This window comes from Plasmodium vivax, chromosome 11, assembly GCF_000002415.2.
Source record: "Plasmodium vivax chromosome 11, whole genome shotgun sequence".
Lineage (NCBI taxonomy): Eukaryota > Apicomplexa > Aconoidasida > Haemosporida > Plasmodiidae > Plasmodium > Plasmodium vivax.
Window position 1 is genome coordinate 795,670 of NC_009916.1, and position 21,935 is coordinate 817,604.

General features: G+C 44.5%; 1 protein-coding gene across 1 annotated transcript; it reads right to left on the bottom strand.

Moving 5' to 3' along the window:
• Positions 1-237: 237 nt before the first annotated feature.
• Positions 238-20,884, bottom strand: PVX_114585 (SET domain containing protein; the record flags this gene model as incomplete). The annotated part of the gene is made up of 6 exons (XM_001616255.1): positions 238-312; positions 513-620; positions 784-954; positions 1,118-1,279; positions 1,468-1,585; positions 1,755-20,884. The coding sequence occupies 6 exons, from the start codon at positions 20,882-20,884 to the stop codon at positions 238-240; spliced, it is 19,764 nt and encodes a 6,587-aa protein (XP_001616305.1).
• Positions 20,885-21,935: the final 1,051 nt, after the last annotated feature.

Consider the following 21,935-nt stretch of genomic DNA (forward strand, 5'->3'; position numbering starts at 1 on the left):
ACGCGCTGACGTGTAAAGCGAAAAAAAAAAAAAATCTAACATTTTTTACCAAAAAAAATAAGAAAAAAAAAAAAACACCTGCACATGTGTAAACAGACACATACAACAAAACAAAAAATTGAAACGATTGAAACGATTGAAACGATTGAAACGATTGAAACGATTGAAACGATTGAAACGATTGAAACGATTGAAACATTTCTTTCACACGAAAAAACAAAAACTCTTGGTCGCCTTTTAGTTCATTCTTCCTAAACATGTGCTGGAGCCGCATAAACAAATGAGTTTTTTTCCTTCCGATTCGACACCAAACTGAACGGATGGGGGGAAAAAGGGGCACAAATGAGGAGTGCGTAAAGGGAACAAATGAGAAGCGATTAACGGGCACAATTGCGGGGCGCAAAGAAAAAGGCATCATTATTCCACCCGTGAAGCAAAACGAAGCAGGCGAATCGGGCGGAAGTGAACCGCCCCCATCGCAATTCCCCCTTTGCTCCAGTTCTGTCCCTTACCTGATAGTCGTAGGTTATTTCTTCGTGCGCTACAATGTCCCTCTTGGCGAAGATGACAATGTGTTTTAAGTTCTGATCACAGCTTACAATTTTACAAAAACAATTTGGCTAAAAAAGGAAAAAAAAAGGGGGGGATGAGGAAAAAAATGTAGGCATACGAATGAGGGCACCATCCCTAGGAAGGAGATCCGTATGCGCGTAACTACGGAAGAACCACGGTTAGCTCATTCTACTGACTCGTAGTAATACGCGTGCGTCTTTGCCCCCTTACCTCGCAGCTGTGGTTGATAAATCTGCTGACGTTTCCCCACTTGGTGGCATCGATGATTATATTTTCGTTTAGCCTGAACATGTAACAGCTACTCTCAATTTTGTCGTAGTACTTTTCCCTCTTGTCACTTATTATGTTTCTAATGTACTCACCGATGTATTCGATGACCGGCTGGAGGGGGGGGGAAGAAGGGGGGAGGGAACCATGTGAGTAAGCGCAGGCAAATAGAAGCATCGCTGAGACACACAGCATGCTATACACAGCATGATATACACCCCGCATGCTTCACCCACCGCGGGCGAAAGCAAAAACGTGAAGCAAGTTCCATCCTTACCTCTCCCTCATTTATAAACTCGCACGTGTAAAGCCCATATCCATGGATGCTGCTCTTCTTGACGTATAGCCGCGAATTGGACGAGATGTTCATTAGGTAGCGGTAGGACATTGCGCTGTTGATGTTGTATTTATACTTGACCGTTTTCCTCATGTTCTTTTCCTGGAGGGGTGGCAACGATGGGGGGGAGGGTGTCAATAAATGGGGGGTTCACTCAGGAGCAACGCGGAAGGGGGGCGGCTCCCATTATGCGGGACGAAGCTGCTTCGCTGAAAAGCACATGCACGTTTACGCTCACGCGCACGCTCACTTCGCTCTCACGCTCATTTCACTCTCGCGCTTTCTCTCACCTTTTCCTTCTCGTTCTCCTTAAAAATGGAGGTGTCCAAATTGGAGTACTTACACAGCAAGTTGTCGTTGTATATGACTTCCCGCGTGCAGTTCTTTACCCTCTTCTTGAATTCCTCCCTGAAAAAGAGCCACGGAAAATAGCGTCATGGGTAAAAAGCATTTAGGGTTACGTGCGTGCGTGCAAAGTGGCGGGAAGAGACGAGGACTAATCGGGGCCTCATCGGGGCCTCTCCACCATCAGTCGGACATATCCTCCCTTCGTTCCACCTCTAAACAGCTTGCTCACCTTTCGCCGTACCTCCGAATGTAATTCCTAATCATGTGGTTCACATTTTTCCAAATATATTTGAAGAGCTTGTATTTCATTTGGTAGATAACGCAGGGGAGAGTCAAGCCGAAGAAGTCATGCGGGTCTACTGCCTTCACGTTGTGTTGCACCGACTTGAAGATATAACTCTGCATCAGTTGCAGCAAGTGGGAATACCCGCCGACGTACTTTCTATACGCATCCGTCATGTGCCCATTGTTAAGGTCTCCATTGGGGAATTTAAAAAGGGACAAAAACTTTGCATACACTTCCCCTATATCATGGCTTTCCGCTAGCACAAATTTCTGAGCATCTGCTACGGAAAAACGGTCAACACTTATTAAGGGAAATAGCATGATGGAGAAAAAGAAATGCTGATTCTTCAAAGTGATGGAGAAAATGTACGTGGCACGAATTTGTAAAAATATCCTCTGCAAGGTTTTCTTCTTCTCATCTTCATCGTCAATATGTGCGTTTTTATAAATATGAAAAAGGTACGCGGAGGGCAAATTAAAAAATATTCTCATGTTCACAAAACCGCAGGGGTATATCCTCTTCTCTCCATTATATTTTACAATGTCCCCCATGTGCAAGATGTTGTGGCATCCTATTTTGATTACTTTACACTTTGAGAGGTTCATATTATTCCTACAATTGAACTTATAGTTTGCGAAGAGCTTTTCATTTGTTCGCTTGATAAACACATCGTTCTTTTCGCTAATAATCATATTTAAAAAGGATTCCTTTTTGTCCGTTACGCTGTTGCTTTCGCAAGTGCTTTGTTCTAAACTTGCCTTTTTGGTAGCTGTTCCGATGGGTGCCGTAGTGGAAGTTCCACTCCCCTTGGTTGTTCTCCTCTTTGCTTCGCTCTTTTCATCCGCATTGGGGCACAGAGCCACCGCATCGCTGCTCTCCCTACGGTCGCCATAATTGCTAACCTGCTGCAGCCTCGTTATATTCACCTTTCTGTTGGCATTCGTCAGCTCGAAATACAGGTTAATGCTTTTCGCTTGTTTGTCTTTCCTTTCTCTGCCGTAGCAGTGCGCGATGTCCGTTTCGTCCAGTTCGTGGTCGCTACTGCTGCTCAGGTTGTTCTCCGAGTTATCGTTGTCCGCCTCGGACTCGTCGTCGATGAAGGTGGCGTAGCAAATCTTGCGCAGCGGCTCCTGCGGGTGGTGTTGCCCCTGCTGTTGCTGCCTCTGCCGCTCATTCCTGTCACTCCTTACCTGCTCATTCGTCAATGGCAAATTGCCCCTGTGGCTTCTATCCTTCACGTGGGGGGTTGTCTCCTTTCGCGACGCGGCGGACGGAGTGGCCACCGCATTGCTGTAAAGCACGTGGGGCAAGTGTATGTTGCAAGTCTGCTCATCATTCGAATACACATATCTGAAAAAGGAATTCTCTTTTTTTTTTAAAAAAAAATACTCCTCATTCTTTAGTGTTATCTCTCTACCTATGTATAAAAAGTTTTTCAAAATAAAATACGACTTGAAGATATTTTCCACATTTTTATTGTCAATAATGTTTTGCATATTTACGCCATTTGCATGTGCGTCACTCTCTTCATGCACATCGCCGGTACTGTGTGCCCCGCTTCTGCTCATTAGCTGCTCATTTGTGGCTTCCCCATTCTGCACATTTCGCTGAAATATTAATTGGTGCCTATCGTTAACGAAACTCTTCTCCTCATTTTTGTTGGCACATTCGTTAATGATGCTCTCCAAGTGTTTCAATTTGCTTTCTATCTTGCTTTCTTTATTTAGCACTTCCTGCACCGAGTTGAGGGGCTTCCTTCTGTACCTTATCCTCACGCACTCGTTTATGCTATACAGAATTTGGTCCATAACGTAGTACGATCCGTTTTCATAATAAAAGTGAATGAAGTGTTTGTAAATGTTCCTCAGACTTCCCATGACGTTTATTCTTTTCCTACTTGCCATTCGTTTTGGTTCCGCTTCTCCGAAAGTTTTGCCATTTTCTCCTGTCGCTGCCTGCTCGCTTGAGCCATTGTTATATTCCCCTGCTTCTCTCTCCGGGTTTAACTCCCCCGTTGTGGTGTCCTCCTGTTTGGGCTGATTCCACGCAGGGGCAGCATCGCCTTGGACTGCTTCCCCCCCATTTGCAGCACAACTCGAGGGGTTAGCAGTACAGTTCACGCGGTTAGCGTGGTTAGCGGCACAATTCGGGGAATTCGCTTTGCGCGCGGGTCTTCTGCTGACCTTTTCCACCTCTCCGCTCGGTTCCTTCCTACTGGAACACTGCATGTTCTCCTTATCGATGTAGAACGCGTCGTATATCCTCTTCGCATTCCAGCACTTATTGCACCACACCTTTTTCATCTTGTAGATAATGTGCACGGGGAAAATATCCTCATAGAGCGACTGTACCAGCTGCTTATCTTCCGCATTGCTGGCCGACGAGTGGCAGTATTTGTAAAAAATCGTGTCCTTGTTAAACTTAAGCAATTTGAAGCATTTCATATAATAAAAAAAAATATTCTGATGCGAGTTCTTTACCATAGTAGAGTAAAATGCACAATTGAGGTGAAACTTAATGTTGCAGTTTTCATTGCTGCAGTAAATGCTGGCATTTTTATAACCACAAAGAAAGCAAGTCGAATTGATAGAGTCGTAAATTATTTCCTTCACATCATCTTCGTCTATTTCGATTATATGTTCGTAGTTATGGAAGAAGTTTTTATTTTCTGTCCACTCGAAATTATCCATTAGTTTTAAATTCTTTATGCTTTTTCTTACGTTTACGATTTCTTCCGTTTTGTTTTTTTCCTTTGATAGGTTTTCCTCACTAGGGTTCTGCTGACCTGCTTGGCTTCCTCCACAGCATTCTTCCCCCTTCACGCGCGTTTCGCCTGCGCCGTTCGGGTCGTCCCCTTTGTTCGCAAGGCTCTCAAGGTGGCTATTACATACGTGGTTGTTACATACGTGGGTACCGCTCATGTGGGTACTGTTCCTGTCGGCGCTCTCCTTAGTTCCTCCGCCCACGGCCTCATTCTTAACCGAACACGAACCACTTCCCGCGGATTTCTTTTTGCACCTCTTTCCGGACGAGCTCCTCGCTCCCTTTTTATCATTCGAGGGGTTTTTCTTAACATTCACCTTGCATTCCGTCTCCCCCTTGCCGATCCTACTACGGCACTCGCAGCTACTGCTATTCAGCTTATAGTATTGTATGCAATTTAGGCTCCATTTTAGGCATTCGCTATGAATAAAGATATCATAAAATGGGATTAGCCTTCCCTTATAGAGGTAGTTACCATAATGGCATAAAAGGCACGTCTTCGTGTTCCCCTGCCTGAGCCGCTTCTTCTCATCAGTGCTTTGGTATTTTATCATATTGAGGCTTTCCTGCGTGTACATAGTAAGCATAATTTTTACGTATAAATTTAGTTTATTTTTTATGGTGCATTTGATCTTCTTTACGTATTGCTTTACTTTCTTTTGGCACTCGCTGCTGTGGAGGGGGCTAACTCCAAGTTTGTCCTCCTCATTTTGACCATCCCTTTTGTGTTCACCGCATCTTTTTTCATATAGCAAGAGGGAGGCCGCTCCTTTGGCACTTCGACTGCTAAACAGTTTGGTTTTTCCTTCCTTTAACTGCCCCTTCTTACAAGCGCTGCTGCTGCTACTGCGGCAGGTGGTCGTCAAACCCTTCTTCATCATGAGGTTCTCCCTATGCAGGATGGGCCACTCCGACTCGCCCTGGCTTAACGCTCGTAGGGCACCCGCGAAGGCCTCCGTGTTCTTCATTTTGAAAAACAAATTGTGGTTAACTTTTCTCCTTTTTTTCCTCTCCGCGATGCGGACCTTCTTCACGGTTTTCGCGGCGCTTTCAAGTGTAGATCCAACAGTACATCCAGGTGTAGGCCCAAGTGTGCTTTCACTCCCGCGTGATGCTCTCCCTCGTCCCGCTTTTCCTGCCCCATGGCACATTCGCTCCTTCCTCACCCCGCTGACGTGCAACTTGTGCAAGTAATACAAGTGCAAAAAGTAAACGGAGTAACTGACGACGTGCCCAAAGTAGCTTCCCCCATTTCCAGCCCCACTGCAGACCCCCTTCTTATAATAACAAAACAGTAGCTTCCTCGCCGCGAGGGACACGCGAACTGAAGCCGTGGCACCACTCGATTTTCTTTTCCCCTTCGTAGAACAACGGGACATTCTCATGCAAAAGAGGTCCAGAGCATAAGTCAAAACATGTTGGTGTGTCGATCCAAAGGGCATAGCCATCTTGCCACTCCTATCAAATAGCCGCCTCAACTGGTCATCTCTCCTAACTTGGTTGCTGAAAAAGGGGAAAAACTCATCATACTTAAAAAAGAGGTTGCCAAAATATAAGCGGTACAGCAGTTTCACATTTGATTTATTTCTTCGGAGAAATCCATCTAGCAAATGGCAAAATGATTTAAAAAAATTCCTCTTAAAGTACATAAATTGATAGCTCATTTTTATTACGAAATAAACCAATTCGTGCAACTTCCTTTTTTCACTTCGTTCCCTGTTCAGGTTGAGGAGAGTTTTGCCCCTGTTGCCGCTACTGTCAGCGTATGGCACTGTGTATTTCTGAATGTGCCCATAGCGTAAACTGCACGCGTTGCACAGGAAGAGGCTGTTGAGGTTGTCACTTTCGTCCTCTGCGGTTCGTTCGGCCGTTTTTTCAGCCGCACTGCTGTCGCCTTTCCCAATTTTGTACTCACAGATCATGCAACAAATGGAGCACTTGTAAACGTCCCGCTTGGTTTCAAAGAAGTGCCTCACATTGGGGGTTGCCTTCTTCTCCTTTAAGTAGGCACGGTTGAAGAAGACGTTATTGTGTGCGGATATCTTCTTCATCCAGAAAATCCAGTCAGGGTCCCGCCTTCCACTACGTTCGTTGCTTATCCTGAAGTAGTCCTCTCGATTGTTGCTTCCGCTATCGTCTCCTCTACAATCATGTGTGTTATTAAGGGGCACGTTTTTTTCGTCACCCTCAGGGGCAGCACCATCTACATGTTGACCACTGTTCGATGCGTCCTTCAAATTGGTTGCCTCATTTTGCTCATCTCCTTCATCTCCTCCGCTCCGCTTCGCATCGACATTTACCCCCTCTTCACATGCACTGGGATTACACAACGGTTGCACTATTCCGTCATTATTCGCGTTCGCGCTGAGTGTCACTCCATCACACGCGCCGTCGGGGTTCTTCTCTTCCTTCCCCTCCTCAGCAACGCCCTTGCTTATGCTATCTGCGCTATTCTGTTCGACGGAATCTTCCCCCTCCTGCGCGTTGATTTCTTTTTTAACCTGGAAAGCATTATCATGACTAATTACGCCCACCTCGTTACCACTTCCACACACCTTCCCCTCAACCGCCGCTACCTCCTCCGTAAACGCGCTAAACGAAAAGTCATTCCTGTACAACACAACGCAGCTATGGCAAAGGTACGAATTCGGGGTGACCCTCTTGAACTTGGATTTCAGCACGAATTTGTTCTTCTTCAAAAATCCGTTTAATTTGTTTATTCTGTTTCTCTTTCGATTACTTCCTGCCGCTCCTCTATTCATGGTAGAGTGATCAGATTCGGGGGCGTCCGAATACAGGCACAACTCCTCATCGCTATCTGTGAAGTAACTGTCATCCATTTTGCATCTCCCCTGCATGCTGCAATTTTTGGGAACCAAATCAGAAACGTATGTGCTGCCACAAACAAACTTGCTGCTAATGGAAATCGTGGCGGAACTGCTGTTCCCCTTCAACTCGTGTAGTTTATCCCCCGCTGGATTGTTATTCTCTGTATCTACTTTTCTTTCGTTTGCTTCCTTCTTCGTTTTCACCTGTGTTGTCCTGCTTTCGCTCGCTTTCTTTTTTTCCTTTTCTTCTGCATTTTCATTCGTTTTTGTTCCCCTTTTTTTTTCATCCCCTTTATCTTTTCCCTTAACTCTTTTTTTTTCCTTTCCTTCTTTTTTGCCCTCCTGCGCGGGTTCCTCTTTTTTCACCTTGGCCCTTTTTTTCTCCCTTTCTGTTTTGGCAGCTTTGGTCGCCTTCGAGTCCTTTTCGCATTTCTCCCCTTTTGCGCTCTTCCTTTTCGTTTCTTTCGCTTTGTCCTTGCATTGTTCCTGTTCCTGCTCCGCCCTTTCGTCCTGTTTTTCCTCCTTCGACGACTTCTTCGGCTTGGCCTTTTTCTTTTCCTTTTCCTTTTCTTCGTTCTTCTCCTCCTCCATTTCTTTTTTTTCCTCCTTAACGTCGCTGTTCTTTTCGGACTTCCGATCGCCTTTTTTTTCCTCCTTTTTGACCTTCTTTGCCGGCTTCTTTTCGGCCTTTTCCACTGCTTTTTTTTCTACTGATTTCTTTTCTGCTGCCTTCTTTTCTGTGGCCTTCTTTTCCGCCGCCTTCACTTCTGCTGCCTTCTTTTCCGTTTTTTTTTCTTCCCCCTTTTCGGCAACCTTCCTTTCTGCCTTCTTCCTTTCCCCCTTCTCGGCATCCTTCCTTTTGGCTCCCTTTTCGGCCTCTTCCCCCTGTTCGCTTTTGTCCCTTCTTTTCTTTTTCCTAGCATCCTTATTTTGGCCTCCATTTTCTGTTGCGCTTTGATCCGCCTGGGATTTTTCCTTTTTACACTCTTTACCGTTGGAGGCGGAATTGCCGCCCTTCTTTTTCTTCTTCTCCGTCTGCTCGCTTACATTGTTATTGACTGCTCCGTCGTAGCTGCCGCTTCCCACCTCATTGACATTCGCTGCATTCAAGCCGCTAACCCCGCTGACCCCGCTCACATCGCTGCCGCCATTCTCCTTCTTGATCAAAATATTTTTGCAGTAAAACTTCAGTTTCCTTTTCTTACTGCTGGCCAGTTCCGCTCCCTCCGTCGCTTCCCCATTTGCACTGGTTGGGCCGCTCTGCACATTATACTTCACCTCATTGCACAGATTTATGTGGATTTCTTTCTTCTCATTGTGGTTATAAAGAATGCACTTCTTGCTAACGGCTCCAAGAGGGAGGATGCACTTCTGCATGTCTTTCACTACATGATCTGCGTTGTTGGAGAAATTTTTTTCAACCCTTATGTTGAGCACATTTTCGTTGTGTAATTTGTTGGCCGAGAAGTTGGGGTTCTTGTTGGCTGCGTCGAATTCTGGGGCGATGACATTTCCCCTTTCAGTCACGTTCGGCACGGGGGGTGCGTTTTCGTTAAGCTTGAACACGCTGGGGTCGAAGCTGCCTCCGTTGTGGCTGTAGCTGCCGCAGTATCGGTAGTTGTAATTGTAGTTTAGGCCGCCAGCATTCACGCCGCTGAGATTTACGCCGCTAACATTTGCGCCGCCAATATTTGGGCCGCCAATATTTGCACCGGTGTTCCCCGGCCCGGGCATCTTCTCGCTCGGCGGAAAGGACCTCCTATTCCTGCTGCTATTTATGAACTTGTCCAAATTGGGGATGTTCGATTTGAGCAGCGTTTTCGTGTGCGCCTGATCCTTCTGTTTGACATTTTTGCTGTAAACGCTGTAGAGGTCTGAAAACTTATTCTGGTTCCTCACCTCATAGGCATAAGAAATATTGCCGTACTTCATATTGGGGAAGGCGGAGCTGCTGCTTCCATCTCGGTTCACATCTGACGCTTCTTTACTGTGCAGAATGAAGTTTCCGCTATCGTTATACAAAATGGGTTGTTCATTACTACCACTTACATTGATCATTATTTTTCTGTTCATTTCGAAGCTTTCGTTATTCATTCTGCCGTCAAACGGGGTAGCATTCATCTCGTGCTTAAAATTATTCCCGCCATTCCTCATAGGGTTATAATAATCCAAAGGCATATTCACATTTGCCATGTCGTGGTTTGCAGAGGAGTTACTATGATTTCCCCCTTGATTAAAAAAGTAGTAATTATTTTTGAACATGTTCATTTCGTTATTGTGTAGATCCGGTCTGTATACATTCTTCTCCATTGACATTTCATTCGATGAATAATCTACTTTACGATGTGGGTATACACTTGGGGGGGGTTGAAAGTTTGCCTCGTTTATAAACACATTGGCCACATTACTTGGCATGCCGCTAACACTGTTCATGGGGAAATTCTTTACGTACTTCATGTTAATCACATCGCTATAACTTCTTCCGTTACTCATTCTTTCCATGTTTTGACTGTTCATGTGTGCGTTGCATGTTTTCATATTATCGCTGTAGCGGTACACGTTTTCGCCTTCTTCCGCGTAGGTGGGGTTGCTAAACGGGTGGGTCATTTCGTTCATGCTGTTAATGTGCGCTGTGGGGTTTTCACCGAACAGGGGTCCTCCGGGGGGCACGGCACCATCGAGGTTGCTCATCCCCGTCGCGGCCATGCTACCGTTCACGTTGCTCATCCCAGTGGCGGCCATGGCACCGTTGACGTGGCTCATCCCAGTGGCGGCCATGGCACCGTTGACGTGGCTCATCCCCCCCGCATTGATCACGCTACTCATCGGGTTAATGGCGCCCGCGTTCCCCAAGTGGGAATAATTCACAAAGGGCTCCTTCTTTCCCTCCACGCCGTTCACATTTATTATCAAGTTGTTATTATTGAGTATGCTAATATTCTGCACGATATTAATATCGTTCACGTTGCAGGCGTTGCCCAGGAAGTCCCTGATGTTCACCGTGTTCGACGCGTTAACGTTGTTGTTCATGCTGATTAGGTTGTACAGGTTGCCTCCGCCGTCCACGCTCACATTCTGGAGACTCACGCTGCTGCTGCTGCAGAGGTTCTCCCCGTTGAAATTGCTGACGCTGTTGACGCTGTTGATGCTGTTAATGCTATTTATATTATGCACGCTGTTCAGGCCGCCCATCGCGCCCATCGCGCCTACCCCGCCTGCGCCGCTAACACCGCTAACACCGCTAACCCCGCTCACGCCGCTTATACTGCTCGTGTTGTTCACGATGAGGACGTTGCTGTAGTTGCTTACGCTGCCCAGGGGCGAGCTTAAGGTCCTGCCGTGCATGTAGCCCAGGTCGTTTACGTTCGAGTTGCACTCGGAGAAGGTGCTCACGCTGTTCACGTTCATCTTCACATTGTTCGTTTTGTCCAATTTTATTATTTTCCTAATAGGGCTATAATTCATGTTGGGTGCAGAGTACCCACCGTTGGCATTCTTCCCTGTGGGGGGGGTCAACTTTTTGATGTTCTTTTCGTTAAACTTGCAGCGCAGCTTGTATATGCTCTTGTTCATGTACGCGCCGTTTTGGTTCTTCCTGCTGGTGAGGTCCAGCGGTTTGGGTTCCGCATGCTCGCCAAGGCTACCAAACGCAGATGTGCCGCCTAACCCAGCTGAGCCGCTCACCCCCGTTACGCTCACATCATTCACGTTCGTCATGTCGATAAAGTTGGGAACACTCTTCCCGCTGTTCGCCGCATCGAAATGGCTACCCCCGCTCGCACTGCTACAAAGCTTCATTTTGTACGCGCCAAAACTGTCGACGTCAATCGGGGCATTCTTACTATTCTCCCCGCAGTGCACATAATAGGGCGGTGATGCAAATGCATTATCTCCATTTGTCGCAAGTAGCAGCGTTTCATTCGTTCTGTTCTCCTGATTTTTCACCTCCATGGTAGTGGGGTTGCTTCCTTTAAAGTGTTCACTTCTAGTATGACTCATGGTGCGTTCACTTGGATTATCATTACATGCGTTTTTCTTACAACCTGAGCTACTCCTCCTATTTCCGTGTTTCCCATTTGATGCCTTTCTGTTCGAGGGCACTGATAGGGTCTCCGAAATTAGGGCGTTAATTTTTAGCAGCATTTCTGAAGCTTTAACCTCTGCATTATTATCCGTAATGAGATTCTTCCTATCAAACAGGTGGTGCTTTTCCTTCTTAGATTTATCCGCATGTTCCACCGGCACAACGCTGCTTACATTTTTGTTCAATCGGTAGTAATTTAATTTATCATTAAGGTAGGTGTGTAGCCCTTTGAGCATTTCGTTGAGCACGGGATACATCACAGCTTCGTCAATGTTAGCAACAAATAAATGCACGAAGTTTTTCCCTTTCACATTTTTCTTTTGCCTTATCACATCGTACATCTCACTTATGAGGAGCTTATTATACACCTTTCCATTTATAACTACCGTTTCGGTGTTCGCTTCTGAATTGTTTGCACCTCTTAAAGATTCTCTTACAATCTCATCAGCTGGAATGACAATGACGCCATTATTGGGGAGCTCATTTTTGAGTAGAGAACTTTTGCTTGCGTTCGTTTCGTTCGGGTTAAGCACCGTCACGTTGCTGCTCACTATGGAGCACTCAACTTTGCTGTTAATATTGATGCTCGTCGATTGGATGGCGCATTCATCTGGGCTGCCTCTATTCACAGTACACTTCACACTCGTGTGGATGTCCTCACTAACGATATGGCTGCTGTTGAGGTGTGCCTTTAATTTATCCTTCTTCGGTGTATTTGGTTTAATGTGGGGCGGAACCATCACCATCATTGCCGCAGCGGTCGTCGTCTCCGTAGTGGTTGTCGTCGTGTCATTCTCCTGGGAGGGGGATGACGTGATTGCGTTGTTCCTCTCTTCTGTGTTGGCCTCCCCAATTTGATCACTTCTGATTGGTGACTTCTCTTTGCTGAGGGGTAGGGTCGCCTCATTTACGGTGCTATCCAAAATGCTCTCCTGGGGGGGGGCATAATCGCCCGAGTTCGCTGTAGATAACCCCTTCTCCGATTTTTCAGGCGAACCCATCTTTTTACTATGGTTCTTTTTTACGTAGCACCTTTTGAACACAGTCCTTACGGCCTTCCTATGCACATCGTGGTCGTTCTTATCGGCACTCTCCCCGCTGTTTTCTATTCGATAGAAACATTCATTGTGTGCGGATTTTCCACAGCAGAAGCATTTTATTATCCTTTGCGCCTCGTCGTGTACACTCAGTATGCTGATAATACTATTGGGGGCACTCTGGTCCACCTTCTCATTTTCTTCATTTTTTTTACTACTAGTTGTTTTCTTCTTGGGCGACATTTTTTTCTTCTTCGGCGATAACTCCATTTCGCTATTCGTTTGCACCGTTTTGGATTCTTCTTTCACATCAGCGATGGGGCATGTGGTGGTCGGGCTTCCCATCTGGCTCCCCACGTCAATGCCGTTTTGCTTCTTCCTCTTTTTGGAGCACACGGATGGGTTAACGCCCAGTTGGTTCTTCTCCCCCTGCTGCTGATGATTACCATCCCCGTTTTGCTTCTCCATTTTGGTCATGCCGCCATGGCTAACGGGGGAGCTCTCCCCTCCTTCCGCGTTTTCCACTAATTCGACTTTTGCAAATTCATCAGGCAATTGCACGCCCCTTTGATCATTCTTTGGACTTTCATTCAGTTCGCTAATCATGGGAGAAGCTACTTCCCCTTTTTCGTCAAATTCGAGGGCTTTGCCATCCGCCAGCGTTTTTCTCCTCTGCGCGTTTTTATCCTTCATCAGAGTGACCACCTCTATCTTCAAATTGTAAAAATAACTGAAGGTTGTTTTTTTGGTCAAATGGTTTCCACTGGAGGTATCCAAACTGCTGATGTTGGAATAGAAGGTCTCCCTGACAGCGTCACTAAAGTGGGCATCGCACTTGTCACACTTGATGCACTGATTACATTTGAAGTTCCTCGTGAGGATGTTAAAAATTTGGTTAACCTCCTTCCTGTGTTGTGTGTAACCAGCCAGGTTAAACAGAAACGGGTTGGAAATATTAGCACAGGAGTAGTGAAGGGACACCCCACATGCGCCGCAGTAAACCAGCGGATTTTTGTACTCTATGCATCCGCAAACATGGCAGTACTCTTTCAAAATGTCATTGTTGAGAAGTTTTATTTTATTATGTGGCGCTTTTTTCCCAGTGGGGTTGCTTCTAAAGGGGCGATAATTGGGGGGTTTAGCACAATTAGCATTTTGGCCCTTTTTCTTTGATCCCCCCTTGGAAGTTCTTCCCTCCATGAGGGAGATGATATCATCGAGGGATATGGCCTCCCCCTTGTCCCTATGAACCCGTTCCACCGTTACACCATCGGCACTTTCGTTATCGCTGCTGTTGTAGTTTACGCGGGTTGTCACGTAGTCCATTCCTACAGATGATGCATTCTTCCTTACGGCATGCTCGTTAGTACCATGGTGGCCAAAAAAAACCATCTGGACGCACTTCAAAAATTTGTAGGCATTGTTCACCGGGTTGACAATCTTGGTCTCCTCCTTAAGCACGTGGTTCATTTTGACCTTCTCCTTCCTGATGTCAATCATGAATATGTTCTCATTAACAAATACGCTCGAATGGCCACGATGGGGCCGCTTTTTATGTTCCCCCTTTGCATTCTCCCTTATTGATTGACCATCCGGGGGATTATCCACAAGGGGGGTTGTTCTCCCTTCTTTACTGCTGCGGTTGCCCCCTTGGAGATTTTCCCCGGAAAACGTTTCCTCCCTGGCCGCTCCACAACTGGGGGAAAAACTCCCGCCAGTCAAAAGATGCATCTTCCTTATCTTACAAACGTCAAACTCGTCAAATCTGTCAAAGGATCGATTAAAATAAATTTTGCCCTTCACATTAACGGTGAGGATGTTATAGTTGGTTATGCCGCCACTCTGCGGAACAAACATTTCATTATTCCGGTGGATAAACACCGAGTCGCTTTTAAAATTGAACAGCTCGTGTAGCTCATACTGCGTGATGTCCTTCTCCAGCATCTCCAGTTTTCGCTTCCTAAGCAGGTTATTATTTAAAAGGGTTTTACTCACCTTGTTGTTGCTGAAGTTGTATAAAAGTGTGTCGTCTTTATTTGGGGGAAGGTCTAGCGGGTTCTTATCGCACGCTCCCATGGGGTTCTTCCTTTCCATTAAGGGGTAATCATTATATGAATCGGTCCCATTCATGTGAGATTGCATATTAGTCCCCATCTTTGCGATGCCACTTTCAAATGTACCATCTGCGTTGGGGCATCCATACGATTGGTATGGCCTACCAGTACAGTTATTCACTCCACCGGGAGGAATGTGCACCCCCTCCTGCATACTACACTCGTTGAGGAGTGCGCTCCCTGCAAACTTCTGCTGAGTTACATTTCCATGGTTATTTCCCCCCGTGTGGGCGATGCCACCATCTTGTGGGGGATAGAAGCCCAATTTGGCGAACTCACCCGCAGTAGTCATCACCTCTTTGCCAATTCCAGGGTGGCCCAAATGGTTCACACTTTCTGAGTGGTACAAATCAAGGGTAACATTCTTCCTATCGGAAAGATGGTCAACATTCATGCCGAGAATTTCATCCCTACTATTGTTACATAGGCTAGCGGTTAGTTTATTCCCACCTGACGAGAATATCCCCTCGTAATTTTTACCCTCCTCTTCCATTTTGCTATTATCATTGGTTGTCTCTTCATTGGTGGCCTTCTTGTAGGTCTCCAGACAGTCATCAATACACTTGTTCAGCTCGTCATTATCCAAATTGAACATATTCTTTATGATGACTTTTCCTTTTTTCTCAAAAATGCATGCATTTTTATAAATTGGGGTATTCGGCATATGCACCGTTTTGGCGTTATGTATGATGAGGAAGAAGTCGTAGAGGAACTCCAACATAGTGCTGTATTTCTTCTCCCAAATTTTCTTCTTCATAATGTACAGGTTCATCGGTATTTTGACAATTCTCCAGTAGATGTAAAAGTTGATCGGTACATGGAAGGTGAAATTTTTGTACTTATCGAGCAGAAAAAATAGGTAGAGTATTCTCTCGATCTTATCATGGAATGAACCCGATCTGCAGGTAGGGCACTTATAGTTAATACTTTTTATGGACAAAGTTTCTATATTTCTATTTTCATTCTTGTCGCAACTTAGGTGGATCCAGAATTTGCACACATCGCACTGCACCCACTTGTTGCTGTCATCAATTTCGTATTTCTCATTGCACATGATGCAGAAGTTTTTCTTCTCATATTCTTTATAGCAGTTGATGCAGCAGTCCAGGTGAAACTCCCACTCGTTGTAGTTGATGAAGCAAAGGTTGGAGTAGTCACATTTGTTGCACTTCAAGCAGTCGTCGCACTTCCAATTGAAGAGGTAAATGTCGGGCACATTCGGGAAACAACAAGACCCATGTGCAACCATGTTGCACGTTTTGCAAATCACGTAATTGGCTATATTGGGCGTTTGCTTATAATTGTATATGCTCTCACAGCAGTATATGCACCGATAGCAATCTTTACAGACGAATTTTTTGTAACTTATATCATTGTACTTCACCGCTGGGACGTAATTGATGCACTTCCTCGACTTTTTACTTTTCGATTTGGTGCAATTGTTTGTCTCTTCCACATCGCTATCTTCTTCATCGTTCAGCTCGTCGCTTTTGTTTTGCTCCTCTCTGTCGTCACTTTTGTAGTCGTTCTCGCTGTCATTATTTTTGCCGTTTTCGTTTTGACTCGTACATTCTTTGCCTCCTTTCTTTTTCTTACTTTTGCTGCTCTTTTCCTCTGCGTCCTCATTTTCCTCCTTCACCGCATCGTTCGACGAATCCTCCGCGCGTTTGCTCGCCCCGTTTTTGCTACTCCCGGTGGTTCTTTTCCCACTGGCATTTTTCTTCTGCTTGCTCGTTTTGGAGTCTCCCCCTCCTGCGGTGCATTTCGAATCGCTAAAATTGCTGGCGTTCTTCTTCACCCTCTTCGATTTTTCCTCCTTCTTAGTGACACTCCTAGCTCCCTTCTCCTTATCACTCTTAAAGCATTTCTTGTCCTTCTTCAGGCTGTTCTTATAAATGTACTTCTTATACTCCTTCATTAGCACATTTTTGTCGTACCCCTTGGTGATTATCACCTCATCGTCGAGGCACTTGGCGTGGAATTTCTTCGAACATATGAAGCACTTAATTCCCCAGTACACGTTGATCATATTTTTCTCATCAATTTCTTTTTTTTCCATTTCGCTGCTCAAGTCGTATATGATGGTGGAGAGGCTATTCGTGTAATGGTCGTGTCCCTTAATAAACAGGATGCTGTTCTTACATATGGAGCATTCGTCTCTCTTCTTCAAAAGGCTGTAATCGATTAGCTCCTTCCTTTTGTCATTTTTGTCGAGTATATCAAAGCGCTCAAATTCTTTCGCCGTTTTTAGCACCTTAATGTTGTAGAAGTGGGGGGAATACCACCCCTTCACATCTGAAAATACAAAATCGCATTTCTTCTTTTCATTTTCTTCATCTAGCCTTCTCTCATAATTGAGGTACATCATTTCTTCTTCGCTTCGGACTATGCAGCGGTTGTTCTGGTTGGCCCCCTCTGCAGGTTGGCCCTCCTCATTCTGCCTCTCGCTGATCGGTTTGCCAATCTCCTGGTCGACCCCACCATAATGTGCATTTTCTAACTCTGCCAAGGGGTGATGATACCCTTTCGAGTTGCTGTACAACGGTGGGGAGGTGGCGCTTGACTTGCTGCCTCCTCTTGTGTACCCCATCTCCCTGTTGGTACTCTTCGGCGAATCGGCTACTGACCCATTGCATTTGAAATTTTCTATATGGTGAATAAAAAACTGCTTATATTTTGGAGAGTAATACTTTATAATGCCCGTCTTGAAGTGACTCTTCTTTTTGTTGTCCTTCTTTAGCTCAAAACTGACGCGATAGCCGATGTATTTGAATCCCTTTTCTTCATCCTTCAATTCGATGTACTTATTAGACGTATCCGCTTCCGTTTTATTGCCCCCTTTTTTCTTTTTCAGTCGATCTAACTTATTTTCAAACAGGTGCACCACCCCATTCTCCGCCTCGTACGCTACGTTGTAGTTATCAACAGATTCTTCAATTATGCAATTAAAAAATTTGGGTCTCTTAAAAAGCACTTCCTCATCATCCATGACAAGGTTCTCCAAAAATAATGTTTTTTCCACTTTTTTAAACAGCCTCCATTTCTTCTTCATATTGTTATTATTGGCATCTAGGTGGAATTTGGTTTTCTCCTGCGATCCTTTAACCATCTGAATTATGTCTACCATACTGTGAACATTAAAATAGAACTTCTTCTTGTCATTGTATATGATGCCTGTGTAGTTGTGCTCCTCCTCTTCCTTGTTGCCGGCTTCGTTTTCAATTTTCACCTTCGCACTGTTTCTTTTTTTGCTTTTTTTATCATTCACATTTTTGGCTAATTCGTTTGGTTTTTTCTTCACCGGGGAGTCCCTACTATTTTTCTTCTTCACATCTGCGTTTGATTTTTTCTCTTTGGTATTTCTACTAGAATTTCCCTTAACATTTCCACTGGCATTCCCCTTGGCATTCCCCTTGGCACTTCCCTTGGTATTTCCCTTTGGGAGTGTCTCATTAGATGAAGGTTCCTCCTTCACTTCGGTGTTTTTCCTTCCGCTTTTGTTTGTTCCCTTTGGGGGGTTCTCCTTATCGGCACTTTTTGTTCCTTTCTTTAATTTCCTGCTTCCACCATTACTAACATTGTCGTAGTTATCGCTTGAGTTGTTCACGGCGGGGATTTCCTCAGCTTGATTATCGCTACACTTGTAGCCGCTTCCTCCCTCACCGTCGCTCATGTTGCTTCCTTCAGGCGCGTTCTTCTGCGTGCCCATAGTCGCCTCACCTTGTGTATCTTCCTTTATTGCCCCCTTATGGCCGCTCCCCCCGTTCGCTTCTGTGCCTTCCGAAAGATTCCCATTTTGGGGCTCATCCGCCGACTGCGTGGGCTCCTTCTTACTCAAATGGTCCTTCTCCACAGCATCAGTTTCTTTCGCGGTCGGTTTGGTGGCCGATTTATCGGTTGATATTGCATTCTCCTCATCTGCCATGCGCAACTGGGCCGACTCAGAATTTTCCGCTTTCACACTGGGGCTCCCCTCCTCCGCATCGGAAAATACAATGTCGCTCATTTTTTTTATTTTTTTTAAATACTTTAAGCTGAACACCTTCAAAAACTTCACAGCGTAGAGCTTGCTGCCATTTCTCATATAAAAAGGGTCGCTAAAAATTTTGACATTTTTATCGTACAAAATGACATCCTGAATGGCTATCGCTTGAAGAATATTTTTTTCCAATTTTTCGCTATTCAAAATTAAAATGCGAAAGTAGGAATCTTTAACAATTTTATAAGTTAGAAAATATTTTTTTCTTTTATTTGTGACAATCTTTCCAATTTTTAAATGCACATCGTTGTAGAAATGTTCAAATATTTCTTCGTCATATTTTATGAAATTTTTTCCCGTTATTTTGATTTCTTTGCATGGTCCCTCTGCCATTTCGTTTTTGTCCTTCCCCGATGCGGAATCAGTGGGGGGGGGTTGACTAGCCTGATTATTAACTTCGCCCAACATGTTTCGCGGTAGCGATTCCTCCTCTGGGTTGTTCCCTTTTAACGGCTCTTCACATTCTTCCGTTAAATGATGGCTCGACTGCTGAGCGTTTTGTTCCCCCTCAGTGTTCCCGTTTGGTGGTCCTATATCCACTTGGCCCGAATCGCCCTTATCCTTTTCTCCTCCAGTGGTCAAACATACGGTTGGCTTACAACCCGTTTCGCTCTGCATAACGTTTGGATGTGGTTCTGCTTTCTCTTCAATGAGGGAAATATCTCCCTTTGGGGGGTCCCCCTCCTCCATGGGGCTAATCATTCTGCTGTTTTCTTCGCCCAATCGGTGTGTGCCTACTCCATCGCGCTTCTTCCTTTTGGCGCCCTTTTTCTTCTTCACACGACATTTTCTATTTTTTCTAAAATGAAAGTAACTCTTTTTTCTCTTCTGAAAGTTCCTTAAGGTGAAGTTGTAATTTTGGAAAGGAAGGCAGTTGGCCCTCTTTCTGACGCGCGATTTCTCCCCTTGGCTAATTTCATTTCTTCTTTTTTTCTTCTTATGAGTATAAAAAAAAGAGTCATACAGTTGGGAAGAATTGGGGAATCCCATTTTATCCTCCCTATCATTGCACTGATATTGTTTAACAAATTTATCATGAAAAAGAATGTTATATGGACTTTTGCTTTTCCCCTTTTTTTTTGGAGGGGAATAAATTACATACGTGTCGGAATACGAATTCCTTTCACAACTTATATCACAATTGCAAGAACAACTGTATATTTTATTATCACTATGATTGGCGAAATGTATCTTTTTAACCCTCTTCTTACATCCATGATGGTTAGTTATGCCATGTGGTGATGATGACAGTAGTAGGGGGAAATTACTACCCCCTCTTGCTTTATTAAAATTTTGAAAATATTTACAACTAAAAAAACTGCTCCTTTTGGAGTTATCAACATCTGAATGGTAAGTTTTACCGTCACTAAGTAACTTTTTTAAAAATATTTTCTTCTTACATTTTTGTACCTCAGAAGAGTCATCTGCAACATTGGTAATCATTTGCTTCTTCATCCGTAATGCCTTCGGCGAGGGGGTTTTGCTAATTCGGTTCTTATTTAGAAAGTCAGTGCATTTTACAACACTACTTCGTGTTATTCTTCCCCCTTCGATGAGGAACTTTTTACGACTGTGGTGTAGATTGGCAGGACGACTGTGGTGCAGATCGATTGGAGGACTGCTCCTATTCGAGTGACCCACCTCGTCCGCTTTTAATTTGGGGCGTTTCTCCCTTTCTATTTCGATAACGGCTGCTCGGCCGCTCTCCTGTTTTCCTCCACCCTTTTGATCATCGCAACTGGGTGCCTTGTCTTTGCTTCTGTTCGTGCCGTTGGTCCTATTGCTGTCCTTGCTGCTGTTTCTGCTTTTCCCGTTATCGTTAATGCTGTTGTTGTAACTGGTGGGCGGAGAGTTCGCATTCAGGGAGCCCTTGCTTTCTGATTTTGAAAAATCCGTGTTGCTATCACTTAAAAAATTCTTTTTATCCGTTTGGAAATCGTCTGGCGTATTATGGTGGCATGTTTTGTGGCCATCACTGCCGTCGTCCCTAAGGGTACATACATTTTTGTAGCTGATCAATTTGCGCAAATCGTCTTTTGCACTAGCAGTTGCAGTTGCGCTTGCGGTTGCTTCTTTCTCACTTTTCCACCTCTCACTTGCAGGGTCTTGATTTTCTTTTATGCTCATGAGCTTGCTGCTTACAAGACCCCTTTCGTCGTCATGTATACCTTCTGATTGATCCCCATGTGGTTGTCTTTCCTTTTTCATTTTATCTTTTTCACTTGGTGATTCACTCATCTTTTTTTTTTCTTTTTCTTTTTCTTTTTTTTGTTGTTTTAGTCTTTGTGAAAAACTACTCTCTTTTCTTTTATTTGGAAGATTTTCATATTACATTTTGAGAATTGCCTTCTTGAAATATGTACTGGTACGTATCGCCATGCATCGCTGCGTATATCGCCACGTACATCGCCACGAATATCGCTACGCATGAATGTAAAGTCTTAAAGACTTGCTCCACATAAAGGCATGTGCACGTGCGCCCGGCGCATGCGAAGAGGGGCAGGCATAAATAGGTGCGCGCACGTACATACATACGTACATGCATATGCGTATGCATATATATTCATACGTGCATCCGCGCATCCACGCATCACGTGTACGCACCATGCAAACAAAATGTACAGTTTCATACAATCGAGCACAATCCAAAACACCCGGGTGGGGGGATTCTTAAACACTCGTCATTGCGCAAACATGTAAAAAAAAAAATACAGCAAGAAGCGTTTTTCTTTCCGTTCATTTCCCTTCAAACAAATGGCATAAATGTGGTAAAAATTGTCAAATGGTTTTCAAATGGGGTGAAAATGTACATGCATAATGTGAACATAAAAAAATGTTCGCAGTACATCTAAAGATATAAAACATGTAATAAAACATGTACATTAAACATGTACATCATATACATGCAGTATGTACATTAAAAAAAACGAAAAAGAACAGAAAAGGGGAAAAAAACGAAACTTCAAAAAATATGTAAAACGCCTTCAGCGTTATAAAGATATTTCTTAAGAAAAAAAAAAAAAAAAAAACGCCTTTAATAGGGTACTGCTCGCGCGATTTTATAACCCTGATCGTTAAATTGGTTCAGTTCAAAAATTTGAAAAAAATATTTCTGATCGAAGAAAAAATTTGGCCGACGAAAAATTGCCGCGCGGATGTTACGCGGGGGGGAAGTACATAGGCAAGTAGCTGCGTACATGAAGCGTATGCGGCATCCATCCGTCCATATATACATAATAATATATTATACATACATATG